We start from the raw sequence: 19,636 nt of genomic DNA, 5'->3' as shown, positions 1-19,636 counted from the left end.
AAAATAAGAAATTAAAGAGGAAACAATACCACTGACCCCTAAGAAGTTAAAAAGATTATAAAATTTAATTAGTAATTCAAAATTTTGCTATAAAGAAAAGCCCAGGTCCAGATGGTTTCACTGGTGAATTTTATCAAACATATAAAGAAGAATTAATGCCAATACTACAAAAGTTCTTCCAGAAAATGGAACACTTCCCAACTCTTTCTATAAGGACAGTATCATAGCAAAGCCAGAAAAAAGATATCAGAAGAAAGAACAAAATTATATACCAATATATCTTATAAATAAGGATGCAAATATCTTCATCAAAATATTAGGAAAAGAAATCTAAAACATTTTAAAAGATTACACATTGTGACCAAGTGGGATTTATTCAAGGAATGCAAGATTTATCATTTGAAAATGGATTAATGTAACAAACCACATTCATAGGATAAAAGACAAAAAATATATGACCATCTGTACTTGACACAAACCAACATCCATTTATAATAAAAGCTATTAACAAACGTAGATTAGAAGGAAACTTCCTCAGCCTAATAAAGGACCTAATGGTGAAAGAGTAAATGCTTTCCTCCTCAGACTGGGAACAAGATGAGGATATCTACTCTTGTCTCTTCTATTTACCATAGGATAGAAGGGTCTAGCCAGTACTATGCAGCAAGAAATACAAATAAAAATCATCTACATTGGAAAGGAAGAAGTAAACCATTTTTTTTTTCACCAATTGCATGGTCCATGGTTACACAGAAGAAAATCCCAAGAAAACTATTAGAGCTAACACATGAGTTCAGTACAAAGTCACAGGAAACAAGATCAATATCCAGAAACCAGCTGTATTTCTATATATGAATAATGAACAATATGAAAATAAAATGAATAATGCAACTGCATTTACAACAGTATCAAAAAGAATGAAATATTTGGAAACAAATTTAACAAAAGGAGTGCAAGACTAACACACTGAAAATTACAAAACTTTGTTAAAAACATTAAGAAGATCTAAATAAATGGAGAAACATTCCATTTTCATGGACTGGAAGACTGTTATGCACTGAAGGTTTGTGTTCCTCTGAAAATTTACATGTTTAACTCCTAAACCTCAATGTGATAGTATTAGGAGGTGGGGCCTTTGGGATGCATTTAAGTCATGAGGGTGGAGCTCTCATGAATGGGATTAGTGCCCTTATTAAAGAAACCCCAGAGAACGCTTTCATTTCACCATGTGAAGATACAGTTAGAAGACAGCTATCTATGAACCAGGAACTGGGTCCTCACCAGACATCCCATCTACCAGCACCTTGATCATGGACATCCTAGCCTCCAGAACTGTTAGAAATAAATGTTTGCTGTTTTAGTCACCCAGTATATGATATTTTCATTATAGGAGCCCAAACTAACTATGACAGGAATTGGTAAAGAAGAATGGGGTGCTGCTGTAACAAATATCAAAAAAATATGGAACTGGCTACGGAACTGGGTAATGGGCAGAGGCTGGAAGAGTTTCTCAAAAAGTTAAATAGAAATTTACTAATTTACTGTATGATGTAGCAATTCCTCTCCTAGTTACCTACCGAAGAGAAAGGAAAATGTATGTCCACACAAATAATTGGACACAAATATTCATAGCAGCATTATTTATAATATTCAAAAACTAGAAACAACTCAAATGTTCATCAACTTAAGAATGGAAAGATGTAGTATATTCATACAAAGGAATACTGTTCAGCAATAAAAACGAATGAACTACTGATGCATAGGTATATTACAGATGAATTTCAAAAACATTATCTTAAGTGAAAGAAAACAGACACGACAGAAAACATATCATATGATTTCATTTTTATGAAATGCCCAGAAAAGGCCAATTTATAGAGACAGAAAGAAGTTTATTGGTTGCCTAGGGCTGAGGTTAGGAACAGGAATCAACTATAAATGCATCTGTGGGATCTTACTGGAGGGATAAAAATGTTCTATAACTGATTTATGGTATGGCTGCACCACTGGCTAAAGTTAGTAAAAACCATTGAATTGTATACTTGAAATCAGTGATTTTATGATATGAAAAAAAATCCTGAATGAGTTTAAAAAACTGAACATATACACACCCTGTGAACCAGCAATTTCATTCCCAGATATATCTGTAACAATATGCATGTGTATATTCACCTAAAGGCATGTACAAGAATAATCAGAGTAGTGCTAACCACAAACTGGAAACAACCCTAATGTCTATCAACACAGAATGGATAAATATAATATGTTAATACCTTGTAATGCTATACAACATTGAGAAAGAGCAAACTACAACCACAAACAATGATAGAGATGAATCACTCAAACTTAATGTTGAATGAAAGAAGCCAGGCACAAAAGAGTATATAATGTATTATTCTATTTATATAAAAACAATAATAAAGAATATTAGTCTATACTGTTGGAAGTCATAATAATGGTTAACCTCTGTTATGGGGTTGTGACTACAAAAGGTCAGAAGGGGACTTCTGTATGCAGGTAATGTTCTATTGTCTTGATCTCAGTACTAGTGACACAGGTTTGTTCACTTTGTGAAAATTTATTGAGATTTCTGCACTTTAGTGCATGAATGGATATTTTTTAAAGTGTCCATTAAAATGTACATTTAAGATCTGTGTATATCTCTGTCCATTAATTGTACCTCAATTTAAAAATGGGTGAATAAGAGCCCAAAGCCTATTCTTGAATCACTGAAACCACATTCTTACTATCAGAAGTGGCGGACTCTTTTTTTCCTATTAAAGACACACTTTCTAACTATGCAGTTATATTCTTTTGTTATAGCCCTGTAATTTAAATTGTTATTGGACTTTGCCTTATGTGTTATGAAGATTACCTTTGGACTTATTCTAAAAATAGAACTTTAATATTTAGGATGAGAAAAAATTAAGCTCTGTCTTGCTAGGAATGATTCATCTAAAACCACAGAAACTATAAACTATTCAGAATCACGTGAAAAAATTAGAAATTCTGCCCTGAATAATGTAGATATAAGCATCACTATGTGTGAGATTGGTTCAACAATTAAAATGGAGAGTTTTAAAACAAACTTTATACTGTAAGCCTACTAATTATGTCACCTAAGTACATAAAAAAACCCCAAACTGTCTTCTGAGTCACACACAAACTATTATTTTGCAAGGCAGTTATTTCAGTACATAATTGGTTACATGTTTAATGTATTTGGTTGGAAAAAAATTATAGCATGATTAAGAAAGAAATGTAACTATTTAAGCCAAAGCAGGGTTTTTCCTATTTAAATATCTAAATAAATATCTTTAAAAACTGAAACATTTTCTGTTCAAAATCCAGGATAGTAACTTAACCCAAATTCTGGCATAGAAAAAGGAGTTAAGTACAGTGACAATGTTGAACTTTACCTGAACCCTGTGATCCAAGGAAACAGGGATGTTTAAGAAATCACCCTCATCAATTTTGTGTCCAGAAGAACAACTAATTTCAAAGGACCACCCTGCCCTTGCATATAAGACACACCCCTGTCCTTCTGCAGAACTCACACAAAACTCATGCTGACTCCATTGCTTACCTACTTCTACAAAAACCCAAATTTCTTTCCTATTCTATGATATGTATTTGAGATATTCCTCATTAATAAAGGTTCTGGCTATTGCAAAAGCCTGAATAAAACCATCCCCTTAATTGTTTGGTGCATCTTGTCTTGGACAAAGCCACAGTAATCAAAACAGTGTGGTACTAAGAGAGTCGATTTTAGAACTTCTCATCACAAGAAAAAAAAAAATAACTCTGGGGAAAAAAACAGTGTGGTACCTGAAAAAAGACAGACATAGACTAATGGAAAAAAACAGAGAACCCAGAAATAAATCCTCCTATATGTAGTGAAATGGTTTTTGACAAGCGTATCAAGACCATTCATGGGGAAAGGACAGTCTTTTCAACAAATGATGCTAGGAAAACTGGATATCCACATAATATGAGATTCTTTATGGAAAGTTCCAGCAAAGCAAACTTTAAAAGGCCTATATAGTCAATTATCATTCTTGCTGCACTTATGTAAATAATCAAGCAAAATCTAATGAGACTACACTTATTTTCTAAACAAGAATCAAAAAGGGGGATGACTCTACAGAGACATTTTATGTTTCAATGGAAAATTATTGCACACCCATATGAGTCATTAGATTCTAGTCCTGTTCATTATCTTTGAGCTATTTTTTCACCTCTTGGTAAACGACATTTTACTTTCTATTTCATCAGGCTATAACTTGGACTGGATTCTGCCATCATGCACATTTTGTCAGTACATACCAAATTCTCAATTCTTCTAGCTTCCTTCAATATCTGGCTAACAACTCTGTAAATTAACATTTCCAATTTTTCCCACCCTCCTGACTTGGCATCACTTAGGACTAAAACTGCTCTCTTCCCAAAGTCCTGCAAGCTGAAGGTGGGCGGCTTGATAAAACCCTCAAAGAAATCACCACAACAGGTCATGTATAGGCAATCTTCACATACTGAGTTGCTGCTGTGTATCCCATACAGAATGCTTTGAGCTCAACACCTAGGAATCTTCTAAACTAGCTGGCCTACTGCTAAATCACAACAGATGGTTCAGCTGCTCCTTAATGAATGAAAGGTGACCAAATGGGAAATGGACTTGTATTGTTCAAAGGAGAAAAGAATGTCTATTCCACACAGGGAACTATACTCAAAGTCCTGTGATAAACCATAATGGAAAAGAATACGAAAAAGAATGTGTATATATATATATATATATATATATATATATATAAAACTGAATCACTTTGCTATGTAGCAGAAATTAACACAACATTGTAAATCAACACTTCAATAAAATAAATTTTTAAAATAAAAGAATGTCTATTATTTCCTTGATCAACAGAAGGGACTGACAAAGACTCTTTCTTTAAATCTTTTTTTTTTTTGGCTGTGCTGTGTGGCATGTGAGATCTTAGTACCCCAACTAGGGAACGAACCCGTGACTCCTGCAGTGGAAGCATGGAGTCTTAACCACTGGACCACCAGGGAAGTCCGTGGACTCTCTCTTTGAGAAAACTTTAGTAAGGATCTTCTGAGACCTCTTCTCAAATAAGCTTCGGCTTTGGGCTTCAGTGTCTGTCCTTGCAGAATTCAGTTTTAACAAGAATCGCGTTAAGTATGCTTAGAGAGAATCTTCACACCCTTAATACCTGAAAATGTTCACCAATGTTCACTGCAGCACAATTTACAATAGCCAGGACACGGAAGCAACCTAAATGTCCATTGATAGATGACTGGATAAAGAAGATGTGACATATATATACAATGGGATATTACTCAGCCATAAAAAAATGAAACTGAGTTATTTGTAGCGAGGTATATGGACATAGAGTCTGTCATACAGAGTGAAATAAGTCAGGAAGAGAAAAGCAAATACCATATGTTGACACATATATATGGAATGTAAAAAAAAAAGTAATAACGAACTAGTAGCAGGGCAGGTGTAACGAGACAGACATAGAAAATGGACTTGAGGACATGGGGTGGGAGGGCAAAGCTGGGGCGAAGCATCGACATACATACACTACCGAACGTAAAACAGTTGGCTGCTGGGAAGCAGCAGCATAGCACAGGGAGATCGGCTCGCTGTTTTGCGATGACATAGTGGAGTGGAATAGGGAGGATGGGAGGGAGGGTCAATATGGAGGGGATATGGGTACATGTGTATGCATATGGCTGATTCATTGTGTTCTGCAACAGAAACTAATACAATATTGTGAAGTAATTATACGCCAATAATGATCTACTAAAAAAATCTAGATAAGAACAAGAAAATAATAAATAAAGAAATAATAACAAAAAAAACCCAAAAGTTAGCAGAAGGAAAGAAATCATACAGATCAGATCAGAAATAACTGAAAAAGAAATGAAGAACACAATAGAAAAGATCAATAAAACTAAAAGCTGGTTCATTGAGAAGATAAACAAAATTGATAAACCATTAGCCACACACATCAAGGAAAAATAAAGAGTAGACTCAAATCAACAGAATTAGAAATGAAAAAGGAGAAGTAACAAATGACACTGCTGAAATACAAAGGAGCATGAGAGATCACTACAAGTAACTATATGCCAATAAAATGGACAACCTGGAAGAAATGGACAAATTCTTAGAAAAGCACAACTTTCCGAAACTGAACCAGGAAGAAACAGAAAATAGAAACAGACCAATAATAAGCACTGAAATTGAGACTGTGATTAAAAATCTTCCAACAAACAAAAGCCCAGGACCAGATGGCTTCACAGGTGAATTCTATCAAACATTTAGAGAAGAGCTAACACCTATCCTTCTCAAACTCTTCCAAAATATAGTAGACGGAAGAACACTCCCAAACTCACTCTACAAGGCTACCATCACCCTGATACCAAAACCAGACAAAGAGGTCACAAAGAAAGCAAACTACAGGCCAATATCACTGATGAACATAGATGCAAAAATCCTCAACAAAATACTAGCAAACAGAATCCAACAGAACATTAAAATGATCATACACCATGATCAAGTGAGGTTCATCCCAGGAATGCAAGGATTCTTCAATATACACAAATCAAACAATGTGATACACCATATTAACAAACTGAAGAATAAAAACCATATGATCATCTCAATAGATGCAGAAAATCCTTTCGACAAAATTCAACATGGATTTGTGATAAAAACCCTGCAGAAAGTAGGCATAGAGGGAACTTTCCTCAACATAATAAAGGCCATATATGACACACCAACAGCCAGCATTGTTCTCAATGGTGAAAAACTGAAAGCATTTCCTCTAAGATCAGGAACAAGACAAGGTTGCCCACTCTCACCACTATTATTCAACGTAGTTTTGGAAGTTTTAGCCATGGCAATCAGAGACGAAAAAGAAATAAAAGGAATCCAAATCGTAAAAGAAGAAGTAAAATTGTCACTGTCTGCAGACGACATGATACTATACATAGAGAATCCTAAAGATCCTACCAGAAAACTACTAGAGCTCATAAATGAATTTGGTAAAGTAGCAGGATACAAAATTAATGCACAGAAATCTCTGGCATTACTTTACACTAATGACGAAAAATCTGAAAGAGAAATTAAGGAAACACTCCCATTTACCACTGCAACAAAAAGAATAAAATACCTAGGAATAAACCTACCTAAGGAGACAAAAGACCTGTATGAGAAAAACTATAAGACACTCATGAAAGAAATTAAAGATGATACAAACAGATGGAGAGATATGCCATGTTCTTGGTTTGGAAGATCAACATTGTGAAAATGACTATGCTACCCAAAGCAATCTACAGATTCAGTGCAATCCATATCAAACTACCAATAGCATTTTTCACAGAACTATAAAAAGAAAAATCCACAATTTGTATGGAAACAAAAAAGACCCCGAAGAGCCAAAGCAATCTTGAAAAACAAAAATGGAGCTGGGGGAATCAGGCTCTCTGACTTCAGAGTATACTACAGAGCTACAGTAATCAAGACACTATGGTACTGGCAGAAAAAAAGAAATATAGATCAATGGAACGGGATAGAAAGCCCAGAGATAAACCCACGCACATATGGTCACCTTATCTTTGACAATAGAGGCAAGATTACACAATGGAGAAAAGACAGCCTCTTCAATAAGTAGAGCTGGAGAAAGTGGACAGCTACATGTAAAAGAATGAAATTATAACACTTGCTAACATCATACACAGCAATGAACTCAAAATTGATTCAAGACCTAAATGTAAGACCAGACACTATCAAACTCATCGAGGAATACATAGGCAGAACACTCTATGACACAAAGCACAGCAAGGTCCTTTTTGACCTATATCCTAGAGAAATGGAAATAAAAACAAAAATTAATGAATGGGACCTAATGAAACTTAAATACTTTTGTACAGTAGTGGAACCCATAAACAAGACGAAAAGACAATGCTCAGAATGGGAGAAAATATTTGCAAACAAAGCAACTGACAAAGGATTACTCTCCAAAATATACAAGCAGCTCAATATCAAAAAAGCAAACAACCCTATCCAAAAATGGGCAGAAGACCTAAATAGACATTTGTCCAAAGAAGATATACAAATTGCCAACAAACACATGAAAGGATGCTCAACATCACTAATCATTTGAGAAATGAAAATTGAAACTACAATGAGGTATCACCTCACACCAGTCAGAATGGCCATCATCAAAAAATCTACAAACAGTAAATGCTGGAAATGGTGTGTAGAAAAGGGAACCCTCTTGCACTGCTGGTGAGAATGTAAATTGATAGAGCCACTATGGAGAACAGTATGGAGGTTCCTTAAGAAACTAAAAATAGAATTACCATATGACCAAACAATCCCACTACTTGGCATATATTTTGAGAAAACCATAATTCCAAAAGAGACATGTACCACAATGTTCATTGCAGCACTATTTACAATAGCCAGGACATGGAAGCAACCTAAGTGTCCATCGAGAGATGAATGGATAAAGAAGATGTGGCACACATATGCAATGGAATATTACTAAGCCATAAAAAGAAACAAAATTGAAGTATTTGTAGTAAGGTGGGTGGACTTGGAGTCTGTCATACAGAGTGAAGTAAGTCAAAAAGAGAAGAACAAATACCATATGCTAACACGTATATATGGAATCAGAAAAAAAACAGTTCTGATGAACCTAGGCGCAGGACAGGAATAAAGACACAGATGTAGAGAATGCACTTGAGGAGATGGGGAGAGGGAAGGGTAAGCTGGGAAGAAGTGAGAGAGTAGCATGGACATATATACACTACCATATGTAAAACAGATAGCTAGTGGGAAGCAGCTACATAGCACAGGGAGATCAGTTTGGTGCTTTGTGACCACCTAGAGGGGTGGGATAGGGAGTTTGGGAGGGGGAAACAAGAGGGAGGGGATATGTTGATACATATATACATATAGCTGATTCACTTTGTTATACAGCAGAAAATAACACAACATTGTAAAGCATTTATACTCCAATAAAGATGCTTAAAAAAAAGAAAAAAGAAAAAAACATGAATGGGATGGGGAGAAGAATCAAAACTGAACTAACTAGCGAGGTAAGAAGACCCTTCAGGAAAGCTGGATGTGATTATCTGGACAGCAAAGGAACAGCAGTGAGGGAGTGATGAGGGCAACAGGAAGAACAAATAAAAGATGTCCTCAAATAGAGAAAAGGAGCTACAGTTCCCCTTTGCCCATTATCATCTACATGGTTTAAATGAAGAATTGCCTCTGATTGGGATTTAGGCATCTTTGAGAATTCTGGCCTCCATACGAAAAAAATAAATAATGACTTGCTAATTACTATCTGTTATGCCCAAATATTAATTACATGTCAGTTCAAATAACTTAATGGTACTAATGCTCTTTGTAGAGATTCATAGAAGCTATATTTTGTGAAACTATATAAGGTAGGAATTTTGTGCAATAGTATGAAGTAAGCCATATATGGAATAGTACCTGTTTCTGAGAAAAAGGAATTATTATGGGAGAGACATGCATGAAGAAATAATTTCAATAGAATGTGATAGGCGATAGGTACAAAAAATGTGTTCAACATTGGAAATTAGTATAAAAGAGTGAAACATTTATTGTTTTACTTTAATTCTGAGGTATAAAAAAATCCTTATTGCTAAATTTGTCCATTATTGATGGGTTTTATGCTTTCATTCATGACTTATTTGTTCTGTTCTCAATATTGTACAGCATTTTGTACAATTAAAAAACAACAGATCCAAAATGGAGTCTTTTATGCTAAGCCTCATGTCACCAAACTAAGACATAATTACAATTTCTGCTCTCCCAGAAATGCAATCTTAATCTGGTCAGTCAGGAATCACATGATCAACACTAGTTAAGGAATCTACCTGATAGATCCCTGTTACCCCCTAAAGGAAATTAACCTTGTAATAACCAACCCACTATTTTACCAGTAATATTTCCTTATTCCTGCTCCCCATTCCCTATAAAAGGCTTCATTTTGTACAGCTCCTTGGAGCTCCTTTCTATCTGCTAGATGGGTGCTGCCTGATTCAAATCAATTTTTGCTCAAATAAACTTTTAGAAACTTTAATATGCCTCAGTTTATCTTTTAACAGTAGATATACCCACCATGGAATGCAAAATTGTGAGTGCAAGTATAGACTGATCAACTCATGAAATCAATTTAGAACATGTATTCACATGATAGTGGGACTCGCTGAGGATTCTTATTCTACAAATGTGTTGGTTTCTAATTTTTGCTTTGTTTTTAATTGAAAAAGTATGTGGAACTTTGCTCAAAGTAACTGGCAATCAATTTCTTGTACCATTATTAGGGACACATGGGGAATATACAAATATGGAATTATAGCTGGATTTTGCTGTGGTCTATATTATGTTATTAGTTTGGGGATATTATTAGTTAATTCACTACAGCACTCATTCATTCCACAAATATTTCCTGTGTCAGCCACTGTGCTGCATACTAGATTCCTAGAGATTCAGGCATCTGGTGAAGAAACATAGATAGAAAAATGCTAGGGCATGTACTGTCTACCTGAGCATTCAGTAAATGCAATTTTCCCAGATGATGGCTAGGTTTAATCTAGGGAAGACTAATCTTTCATTTCTGATTATTTTGCTACTTGTATCTGGAAGCGTTTCCAATATGAGCTAATGGGAGAGATTTTATGGAAGCGAATCAATAGTCATAGTACATTAGAATAGAAAGCAAGGGAGAAAAGTGAACCCTCTTGCACTGTTGGTGGGAATGTAAATTGATACAGCCACTATGGAGAACAGTATGGAGCTTCCTTAAAAAACTAAAAATAGAATTACCATATGACCCAGCAATCGCACTACTGGGCATATACCCAGAGAAAAACACAATTCAAAAAGACACATGCACCCCAATGTTCATTGCAGCACTATTTACAATAGCCAGGTCATGGAAGCAACCTAAATGCCCATCGACAGACGAATGGATAAAGAAGATGTGGTCCATATATACAGTGGAATATTACTCAGCCATAAAAAGGAATGAAATTGGGTCATTTGCAGAGATGTGGATGGATCTAGAGAGTGTCATACAGAGTGAAGTAAGTCAGAAAGAGAAAAACAAATATCGTATATTAACACATATATGTGGAACCTAGAAAAATGGTACAGATGAACCAGTCTGCAGGGCAGAAATAGAGAGACAGATGTAGAGAACAAATATATGGACACCAAAGGAGGAAAGCAGCAAGGGTGTGGTGGTGGTGGGATGAATTGGGAGATTGGGATTGACATATATACACTAATATGTATAAAATAGATAACTAACAAGAATGTGCTGTATAAAAAAATAAAATAAAATTTAAAAATTAAAAAAAAATAAAAGCATTGCTTAAAAAAGAAAAGAATAGAAAGCAAGGGATATGGGAAGAATGGGATAAAAGAACAAATAAAGAGAGATAAACAGTAGCCATAAACACCAGTGTCTATCACATACTAGGCACTCAATAAACACTGGGTGAATCAATGAATGAGATGGAGAGAATTGTAAGACTGGTCTAAAGAAAAGGAGGGTTTCCCTGGTGGTGCAGTGGTTGAGAGTCTGCCTGCCGATGCAGGGGAAATGGGTTCATGCCCTGGTCCGGGAAAATCCCACATGCCGCGGAGCGGCTGGTCCCGTGAGGCATGGCCGCTGAGCCTGCGTGTCCGGAGCCTGTGCTCCGCAACGGGAGAGGCCACAACAGTGAGAGGCCCGCTTACCGCAAAAAAAAAAAAAAAAAAAAAAAAGAAAGAAAGAAAGAAAAGGAGAAAAGTGTTGATAAGTCAAGACAGAAGGAGGCAGAAGACAATAAGACCTGTAAGAAAATGAAAAAAAATTGAGTTTAGACAGAGGAAATGAGGTATATACTCCACATCAGGAAAAGGAATAGCTTTACATTATCCCTAAGTTAATATATTTTCCTTACATGCATCGTAGAAATATATGAAAGATCTTGGTTCAAGAAACAGGCTATTTTATTCCAAGGGGAATACTATGATTTCTCTTTTATACTGTTTTATGTCCTTGTGCTGCCAGCAGACATCAACAGGACCCTGTATCTGGGATATTCCAGAGGTTACTCTGAGAGGAAAATGTATGACTATGTCCATGAACTAAAGCTGCTGCAAGATTCTAAGCTCTGCGAGGAAAGGAATTTTTGTCTGCCTTGTTCTCTGCTGTGTACTGACCACCTAATACAGTGCTTAGCACATAGGAGACAAGGAAAATGTGCATCCTCTAGAAGCTGGAAAAGGCAAGGAAACAGATTATCTTCCAGAGCCTCCAGACGGAATCCAACCCTGCCAATATCTTGTTTTAGCTCCATAAGACTGATTTTAGACCTCTGACCTCTTAAACTATAAGAGAACAAATTTGTGTTGTTTTAAGCCACTATGTTTGTGGCAATTTGTTACAGCAGCAATAGGACACTAATGTGAACCATTCCCTGGTTCCTTACTCATGGTGAGATAACTGAAAGACTGTCCATATATCAGAAACCCAGCAGCATGGAGCAAGTTGGATGAGGGGGTTGCCAGATTCATATGTCAGCTTTAATTTATTTTCTGTACATTAAAATACCCCTGAAACAAAAATTCTTATCCCACCTTTCATATATTGAAAGAAATGCTAAGAAAGGGCAATATGTTCGTTGGGATCTAAAGATGAATTTGACCTCAGATATTCAGATCTTGAGAAAACAATAGAAAAAATATTCAGTCTACAAACTTTATTTCTAAAAGTTTTTGAAGTCAGCTTCAAAACTAAAGAAAAATAAGAAATAATTTTTAAAGAACAACATTACATATAGATGGTAAATTCTTTTGGCCTCCAGCAGTACTGGTTCAAAGGAAGCATAATCTGAGAATAATCAAAGTATCTAGGTTAGTAAGTATAGTCATGATTAATGTATAGAACCTACATGAATTTTTAAAATATATGTACACACACAGATCTGGACTTAGGAATAAAAGCATTTTGATATGTATTGAAAGTTAAAGATCCCCACTATTCTAGAGTATAATAAAAATTATTAACATATAGAATTGCTTTAAAGATTAATGCATAGAGTTCAAGTTCGGGGACTACTGAAGTGGAGTGTAACATGCTTTTGTTTTATTTGCTAATGAACTTCTTTCTCCTTCAGCCAAAGAGCTCATATAATTTGAAGTTGCTTCTGTTTAATATATACTTATTATCTTTTTGTCTAAATATATGTGAGTTTAATACTAAAGTTAAGTTTTCAGGTGCTGAATACTTTGCATTAAGTATGGCAATAAAAAATGTCTACTATCATCCATGTGTGCACGTTTCTACTCTATTTAACTCTCTACCTATGATTATATTAGGTGATATTCCACTGGTTTCTGAAAATAAAATGTATTTTCTTCTAATAGCATGAATGTGAAAGGAGAAATTTAAATAACTAAATAACATCTTAGTGATTAGTTACTTCACTCACCATGCCAACTTCTCCTCTGTTTGGCTCAGTAGGCCTCTGTCATGGTAATAGTATTGTAGGAACAATGCTTTTCTGTGTATGGTTTCCTAGCTAGGTTCAACTTCATCAAGGACTTCTGTTAATATATCCAGTCTCTTTGCTCTCCATGCCCCGTTTCACCCCTCTGCTCCAGTCATTGTAAAACACTTAGTCTCTGAAGCACAACATGATCTCAGAGTTCCATTGAAGGAACAGTTACTGAGTTACCACAATGTGCTAGGTACATTGGCATTATCATGAGCATAATTATGATTATCAAGATTACAATGATAACAGTAGGCATTATCATTAATGAAATGCCTATGACTTGGTAAAGGGTGAAGAAGCAGAACTCTTAGATGTGGTACCAAACTGCCTCTGAGGTAATCAAATTAGTTTCTCTGTGACCAAGGTAGTTTTTGATGGATCCAGCACAAGTGAAGACTATTCCTCACAGTTGGTAGGATCTATTAACATAGGGCATCATGCAACAATCGAGGGTAGGGGAGAACTGTGACTAACCAACCAACAGACTGATTGAAAAATAATTATTAATTGTGGATATATCCCCTTTGACTTAGTGTTATATTATATTTGCCAAAAAGACAGATTTTCAGGTAGGGGAAGTATGGAAGGCTCTAGTAAACAACAGAAGAAAGTCCACAGTCAAGTGTTATGGGAGATGCCATAGAGAAAGTAGTCTGCAGTCCGCAGATTGTTTGGGTTAAAAAAAGTGGCTGGAAGTGTCTTTTTGACTAGCAAAGAGCATGAGACCTAAGGAAAGAAGTAAGGAAAAGATATCATGCTGGCAAAAGGAAATGAATGCTCTTTCTCCTGGATAAATCATGGTGAGCCTACATGAAGCCAAGGCAGCCAATTCGTAGTGGTATGGGAAAAGATCAGGATAGGTCAAAAGAAGCAGGGCAATTTTGAGTATCTCAGTGAGAATCTCCAGAAGACGTAACACGAAAGAAGCTTAGAAGGGAGGTCTCTTTACATATTTATAGATTATACGCTAGCTGACAGACAGTCTTCTCCATAGAATGTAAGTCCCACAAAGGTAGGAAATATAAGTGGTGTGTTCAGTGTTTAATCTATAGCCCTGAGCGTAATGTCTGGCCCTTGGTAGATACTCAAATATTTGTTAATGAATAAATAAATGAATGAGGATCATCACCAGATTTAGAATTTATTAGATCTGGGACAGGGATCAGTGTTTACCAGTTTTATGCATACATAAGTAAATTAACACTGTTTTATAAAATACTTATAAATATTTTTATTCAGAATATAAATATTCTGAATGTAATAGACTATTGTCTATTTTTCAGATATTCTTATGAGTACTGATATTTGGAGACTGATGTTGAACACATGCACTACACCAGCCCAGCCACTTTCCATGATACTTTAACTGAATTGTACTGTCATGTGTGATTTGAATGAACCATTTCAGTCCTATTCAGTCCTGTAACAGAATCAGTAGAATGCCCAGCATGGTGGTTCTTTTAGCTTATTATACATCAGGTAGAAGAATGTAGTGATACTGGAAACAGAATTCTAAATAGTTCAATAATTTTTTAGAGACTAAATATCCTGGGCCATGCTGTTAACTGTTTTATATATGAAAAGTGTCCTTTAGCTTATAAAATGCAATGTAAATTGGCCAGGAATAACACAGCTTAAACTTTTAAAAGCCAACAGTGTAAAATGATAAAGAGAAACAGATATTGAGGTACCAATGATGTAATCCACAATGCAAAATCTCCATAACTGTTCTTACTGGATGCTGCAGCACCCTCAAGTGTTAATAGATTAGGATGTCAGGCCTGCAGGTTTGCGGAAGGTAAGGTATGCACCACAGAAAAGACCAAAAATATATGCTTTATCCAAACTGCAGCTTTCCACACTCAATTTGTTCTCTGACACTTTATGAGAACTGAGCTTACCAGATAGTTCACCATCATTCACAAAAGGAAGAAGAACAAGTTTTCAGGAAGAGATAAACAATGAGTTTAGTTTTGGACATGTAAAACATAGGTACCTGTGGAACATCTATGTACAGAGATCTTGTGCAAAAATTCCAATACTGACTTCCTCAGCCTTTGGAGCTTACTGCCTCAGCCATGATCAGTTTTGTCCACTTATCAGAGTGTGCTACACAGATATGATCATTCCAATGTGTGCCATGACCTAAGTATGTTTGAGAAGCACAGGTCCAGTGGGAAACTGAATCCATGATTTTAGAACTCATGAGATGATGTCTTGGACTAGTGATTTTTGAGTGCCGAAAGCAAAGAGGTGCTAGTAAAAACCACAAAGAGGAACTTCCACTCCTGGCCATGTTGGAGTAACTGGGACCAGACTTCCCTCCTGTTATAACAATTAGAACACAGGACAAAATATATGAAATAGCTGTTTGTAGTCATTGAACAACATACAGTATAAGACTATGACTCTGAAAGAGGGGAAAAAACAAGAATAAGCCCTACTATCGCCATAGCTTGCTGCCTGAAAACACTTTCTGGATGGTAGCATGGGGAGTGAGAGCTCAAGCTGAGCATGCAAGTCTTGCTCAGTTGAAGAGACAGAGATCAAAGTTCAGAGTTCAGAGAGGCTGAGGAAACTAGAATTTGCAGGGCAGAGTACCAGAGAAGAGGGAGCTATGTAAAAAAAGAACTGAAAACCCCTAGCTATGGGTCCCCTTGAGTCTGTTATTGAATATAAATCCTAGTGCCTAGGATGGAAATCCATTAGTCTAGGCAAAGAAATACCAAGAAGCTTTAAGCTGAAGAATACCCAGAACTCACACAAAGCTGGCAAATGTTTAAGTTCCAATAACTAAGAATGAAGAGACAAAAGAAGTCAGACCTTAGATGTAAGGCTAAACTAGCTAGGAAAGGATACTTTATATCTATCCTAACAAGCTTAAAAATAATCCTCAAATGGATAAAGCTACTCCACAAATAACTGCCTGCAATACAAAATTCAACACTCTTAAAAAGAAGTCAACGAAATTGAAACACTCAAGTCACGATGTCCAGTGTCCAACAAAAATTACTAGACATATGTATAAAAGAAAAATGTGATCCATAGTCAGGATAAAAATCAATCATTAAGAAAACATGTAGAGGAAGAAATGAAGCGGGGCAAAGACAGCATGCTGGGAAATACTCAGACAAGATTTAAAAGGTAAGAAAAAGAAAAAGGACCTGACAAGAGTCACTTGAAAGGAATAATACAAGATGTTAGAAGAATCAAGAGACCATTGAGTCACAGAAGTCATGTAGGGAGAAAGTTTAGAAAAAGAGAGAGTGGTCAACAAGGATATCTAGCAAAATAGAGACTGAAAAGAGTCCACTGGATTTCACAAGAAGGTGCCTTCTAAGCCTGGCCAGAGTAGTTCCAATGGAGAGGTTAGGGTAGAATCCAGATTGCAAAGGGTTTGAGGAGTGAATAAGATGTTTCAAGGCAAGATGGTCTCTGACGCAGGATAGGCAAATAAATGTACATTTTTGTATGTTTGAAAATATTTTAAAAAGTATATTCTACAACCTTCTTTAGCAATGTCTCCTTTCTCTTATAGCCACATTTCTTCCTAATACACAGACAACTCCCAAAAAGAATTATGAAATAAAAATTGTTACCAAAAAAGGCATTCAGCAACTTCTGAACCTGAATATTGCTGCCCACGGTACGGTACAATCCCTCTGTCTTGATCCCTAGGGAAAGAAAACCAAGTCAGTTTTATTTATATAACTAGAGCTTTCATCTCCCTCAGGGTAGAGAAAGTAGGTACTTACACAATGGAGTCAGTTCAAACAGGAAAGGGTCTCCCTACTCTCTCCAATCTCTCCAGCCCTCCTCTGCAATAGGGGAACAGTCCTGAAACATCTCTGCAAATTATTCTTTTCATACTTCCATTTGGATTGTACCAAGCCCTTATTAACCTGAACAGAAAAGAACACACTCTATAGTAAATAGAAGAAAATGCTCAGGTGAGTAGCAGCGGATGGCTGAGAATGGTGTTACCATCTCGTCAAGGAACTAGGGTTTAGTTGATAAAGGAGGAAATATGAACCTTCAAATTGCCCCTGAGCAGTGGTATGAAGTAAGAGAGGCCTAGAGTGTGGCAGATATGAAGCAAACAGCCATTTTTTGCATGGAGAAAGATTGAAGCAACTTAAAAAGAGGCCTGGCTCATAAACTACACTTGCCTACATTCAAAATATTCTCAGAGAGAAACAAGAGAGTATCGTCAACCTGGAAGAATGCTGATGCCACATTTGCCTGAATTTAACTTTGCCCCCCCAAAATTTTAAATCAATATGTGTTGTGGCAGAAATTGAACTCTTGTTTATTTAGGATGGAACTATCATAACACTATTTGAAGAGTGCCAGATAGTATTTGAGAATATTTTATAAGCCATTTGAAGCTCTTTATCTTTAAAGGCAGGAAACCACAAATTATCCAAACATGGTTAAATACCACTGATTTGAAATTTGAGGAAATTTTAAACATTGTGTCTAGTACTCAAGGTTTATAAACAGTCTCCTTTCCTAAAATGGGTCCTGACTAATAGATGATATCATTGTTCCTTTAGAAAAATTGCCCAGGAAAAATTCAGAATGACCAGATTTTGCCATTTGCAGCAACGTGGATGGACCTGGAGGGTATTATGCTAAGTGAAATAAATCAGACAAAGACAAATACTGTATAATATCACTTACAGGTAGAATCTAAAAGATAAAATAAAACTGGTGAACATAACAAAAAAGAAACAGACTCACAGATATAGAGAACAAACTAGTGGTTACCAGTGGGGTTGGGGGGAGGGGAGGGGCGAAATAGGGATGGGAATTAAGAGGTACAAACTATTATGTATAAAATAAATAAGCTATAAGAATATGTTGTACAACACAGGGAATATAGCCAATATTTTATAATAGCTATAAATGGAGTATAACCTTTAAAAATTGTGAATCACTATGTTGTATACCTGTAACATATAATATTGTACATCAACTGTACATCAATAAAACTTAAATAAATAAATAATAAAACTATGTTTAAAAAAAAAGAATGACCAGATTCAAACACTGCTAAGGCTATGGTTCATATCTTACCTTTGGTTTCAATGACATTGATGCACTTCCTAACAAACTTGAACCCCACTTCGTTCAGCTCCACTGTTTCAAGCAAAAAAAGCAGAGTTAGATTCTGCTGTAATAAGCCTCACCTACCAAGCATTCAATGATCTTGCTAAGAGACTGCAGTGAGAGAACTAGGGGTTTGGTTGCTCTTCTTCAATCAGCCTTAGGTGGAAAGATTCCTCATTCAGGGGAGAGGGTGGTTAGAGATTTTACTCTTATAACACAAAATTCTTTTACTTGACCCTCTGCATTATGTCTGCTTTAGGCATGAGCTACATCAAATGTGAAATGTGAGGCTGGAAATGCACACAATTTCTATCATGTGTCTAGAAAAAGAAGGATATAACGTGTTTCTTTATATTACTACTACTATCCCACCCATAAGCTAAGATAAAGTGACTTCCTTAATTCAATCAATAAACACCTTTTAAAAAAATAGGCCTGAATTTCATTCCATACAGAGGTATCCACAAATACACTTGCATCAATATTACATATCATTGATGATAACATTTACTGTGATTAGGACAGCTAACAGTTCATAATATCAGTAGATCAGAAATTTGACTCACTTTCTTCCTGTTTCGTTATAGGGCTGTGATAGATCTACAAAAAAAGAGAGAGAAAGAGCAATGGTTATTGTGAATCACTATAGGTAAGTACAGCAAATACTAAATAGCTTTCCCCAAATAAGCCATCAAAACCATTAGTGACTTTAAGGCTTTAACAAGAAAGAAAGTGGGCTAAACAGAATCATCTTTGCCTAGGGCCCTAGGAACAGTTGGATTAACAATCCCTGAAGATTACACTGGATTTCATACAGTTCACTGCAGTTTTAGCCTACTCATCTTAGACATTTACTTATGTAAAGCTTAGAGAATTTTTCTGATGGAGCAAGAGAGCATGAGAGAAAGAA

At 35.9% G+C, this 19,636-nt stretch overlaps 1 protein-coding gene across 1 annotated transcript in view; it reads right to left on the bottom strand.

Annotated features, from left to right (window-relative positions):
- The window catches only part of OPHN1 (oligophrenin 1), a 599,190-nt gene that overhangs the window by 212,027 nt on the left and 367,527 nt on the right, over positions 1-19,636 (bottom strand). Inside the window, exons 13-15 of the mRNA XM_060002992.1 lie at positions 19,293-19,326; positions 18,694-18,756; positions 17,214-17,288 (exon numbers count right to left, since the gene is read on the bottom strand). Of these exons, the coding sequence (XP_059858975.1) occupies positions 17,214-17,288; positions 18,694-18,756; positions 19,293-19,326 (172 nt within the window). The remainder of the gene's footprint in view (positions 1-17,213; positions 17,289-18,693; positions 18,757-19,292; positions 19,327-19,636) is intronic.

This window comes from Delphinus delphis, chromosome X, assembly GCF_949987515.2.
Source record: "Delphinus delphis chromosome X, mDelDel1.2, whole genome shotgun sequence".
Taxonomy (NCBI): Eukaryota; Metazoa; Chordata; class Mammalia; order Artiodactyla; family Delphinidae; genus Delphinus; species Delphinus delphis.
Note: the sequence above shows the minus strand (reverse complement) of the source record. Positions and strands in the feature narration are given on the sequence as shown.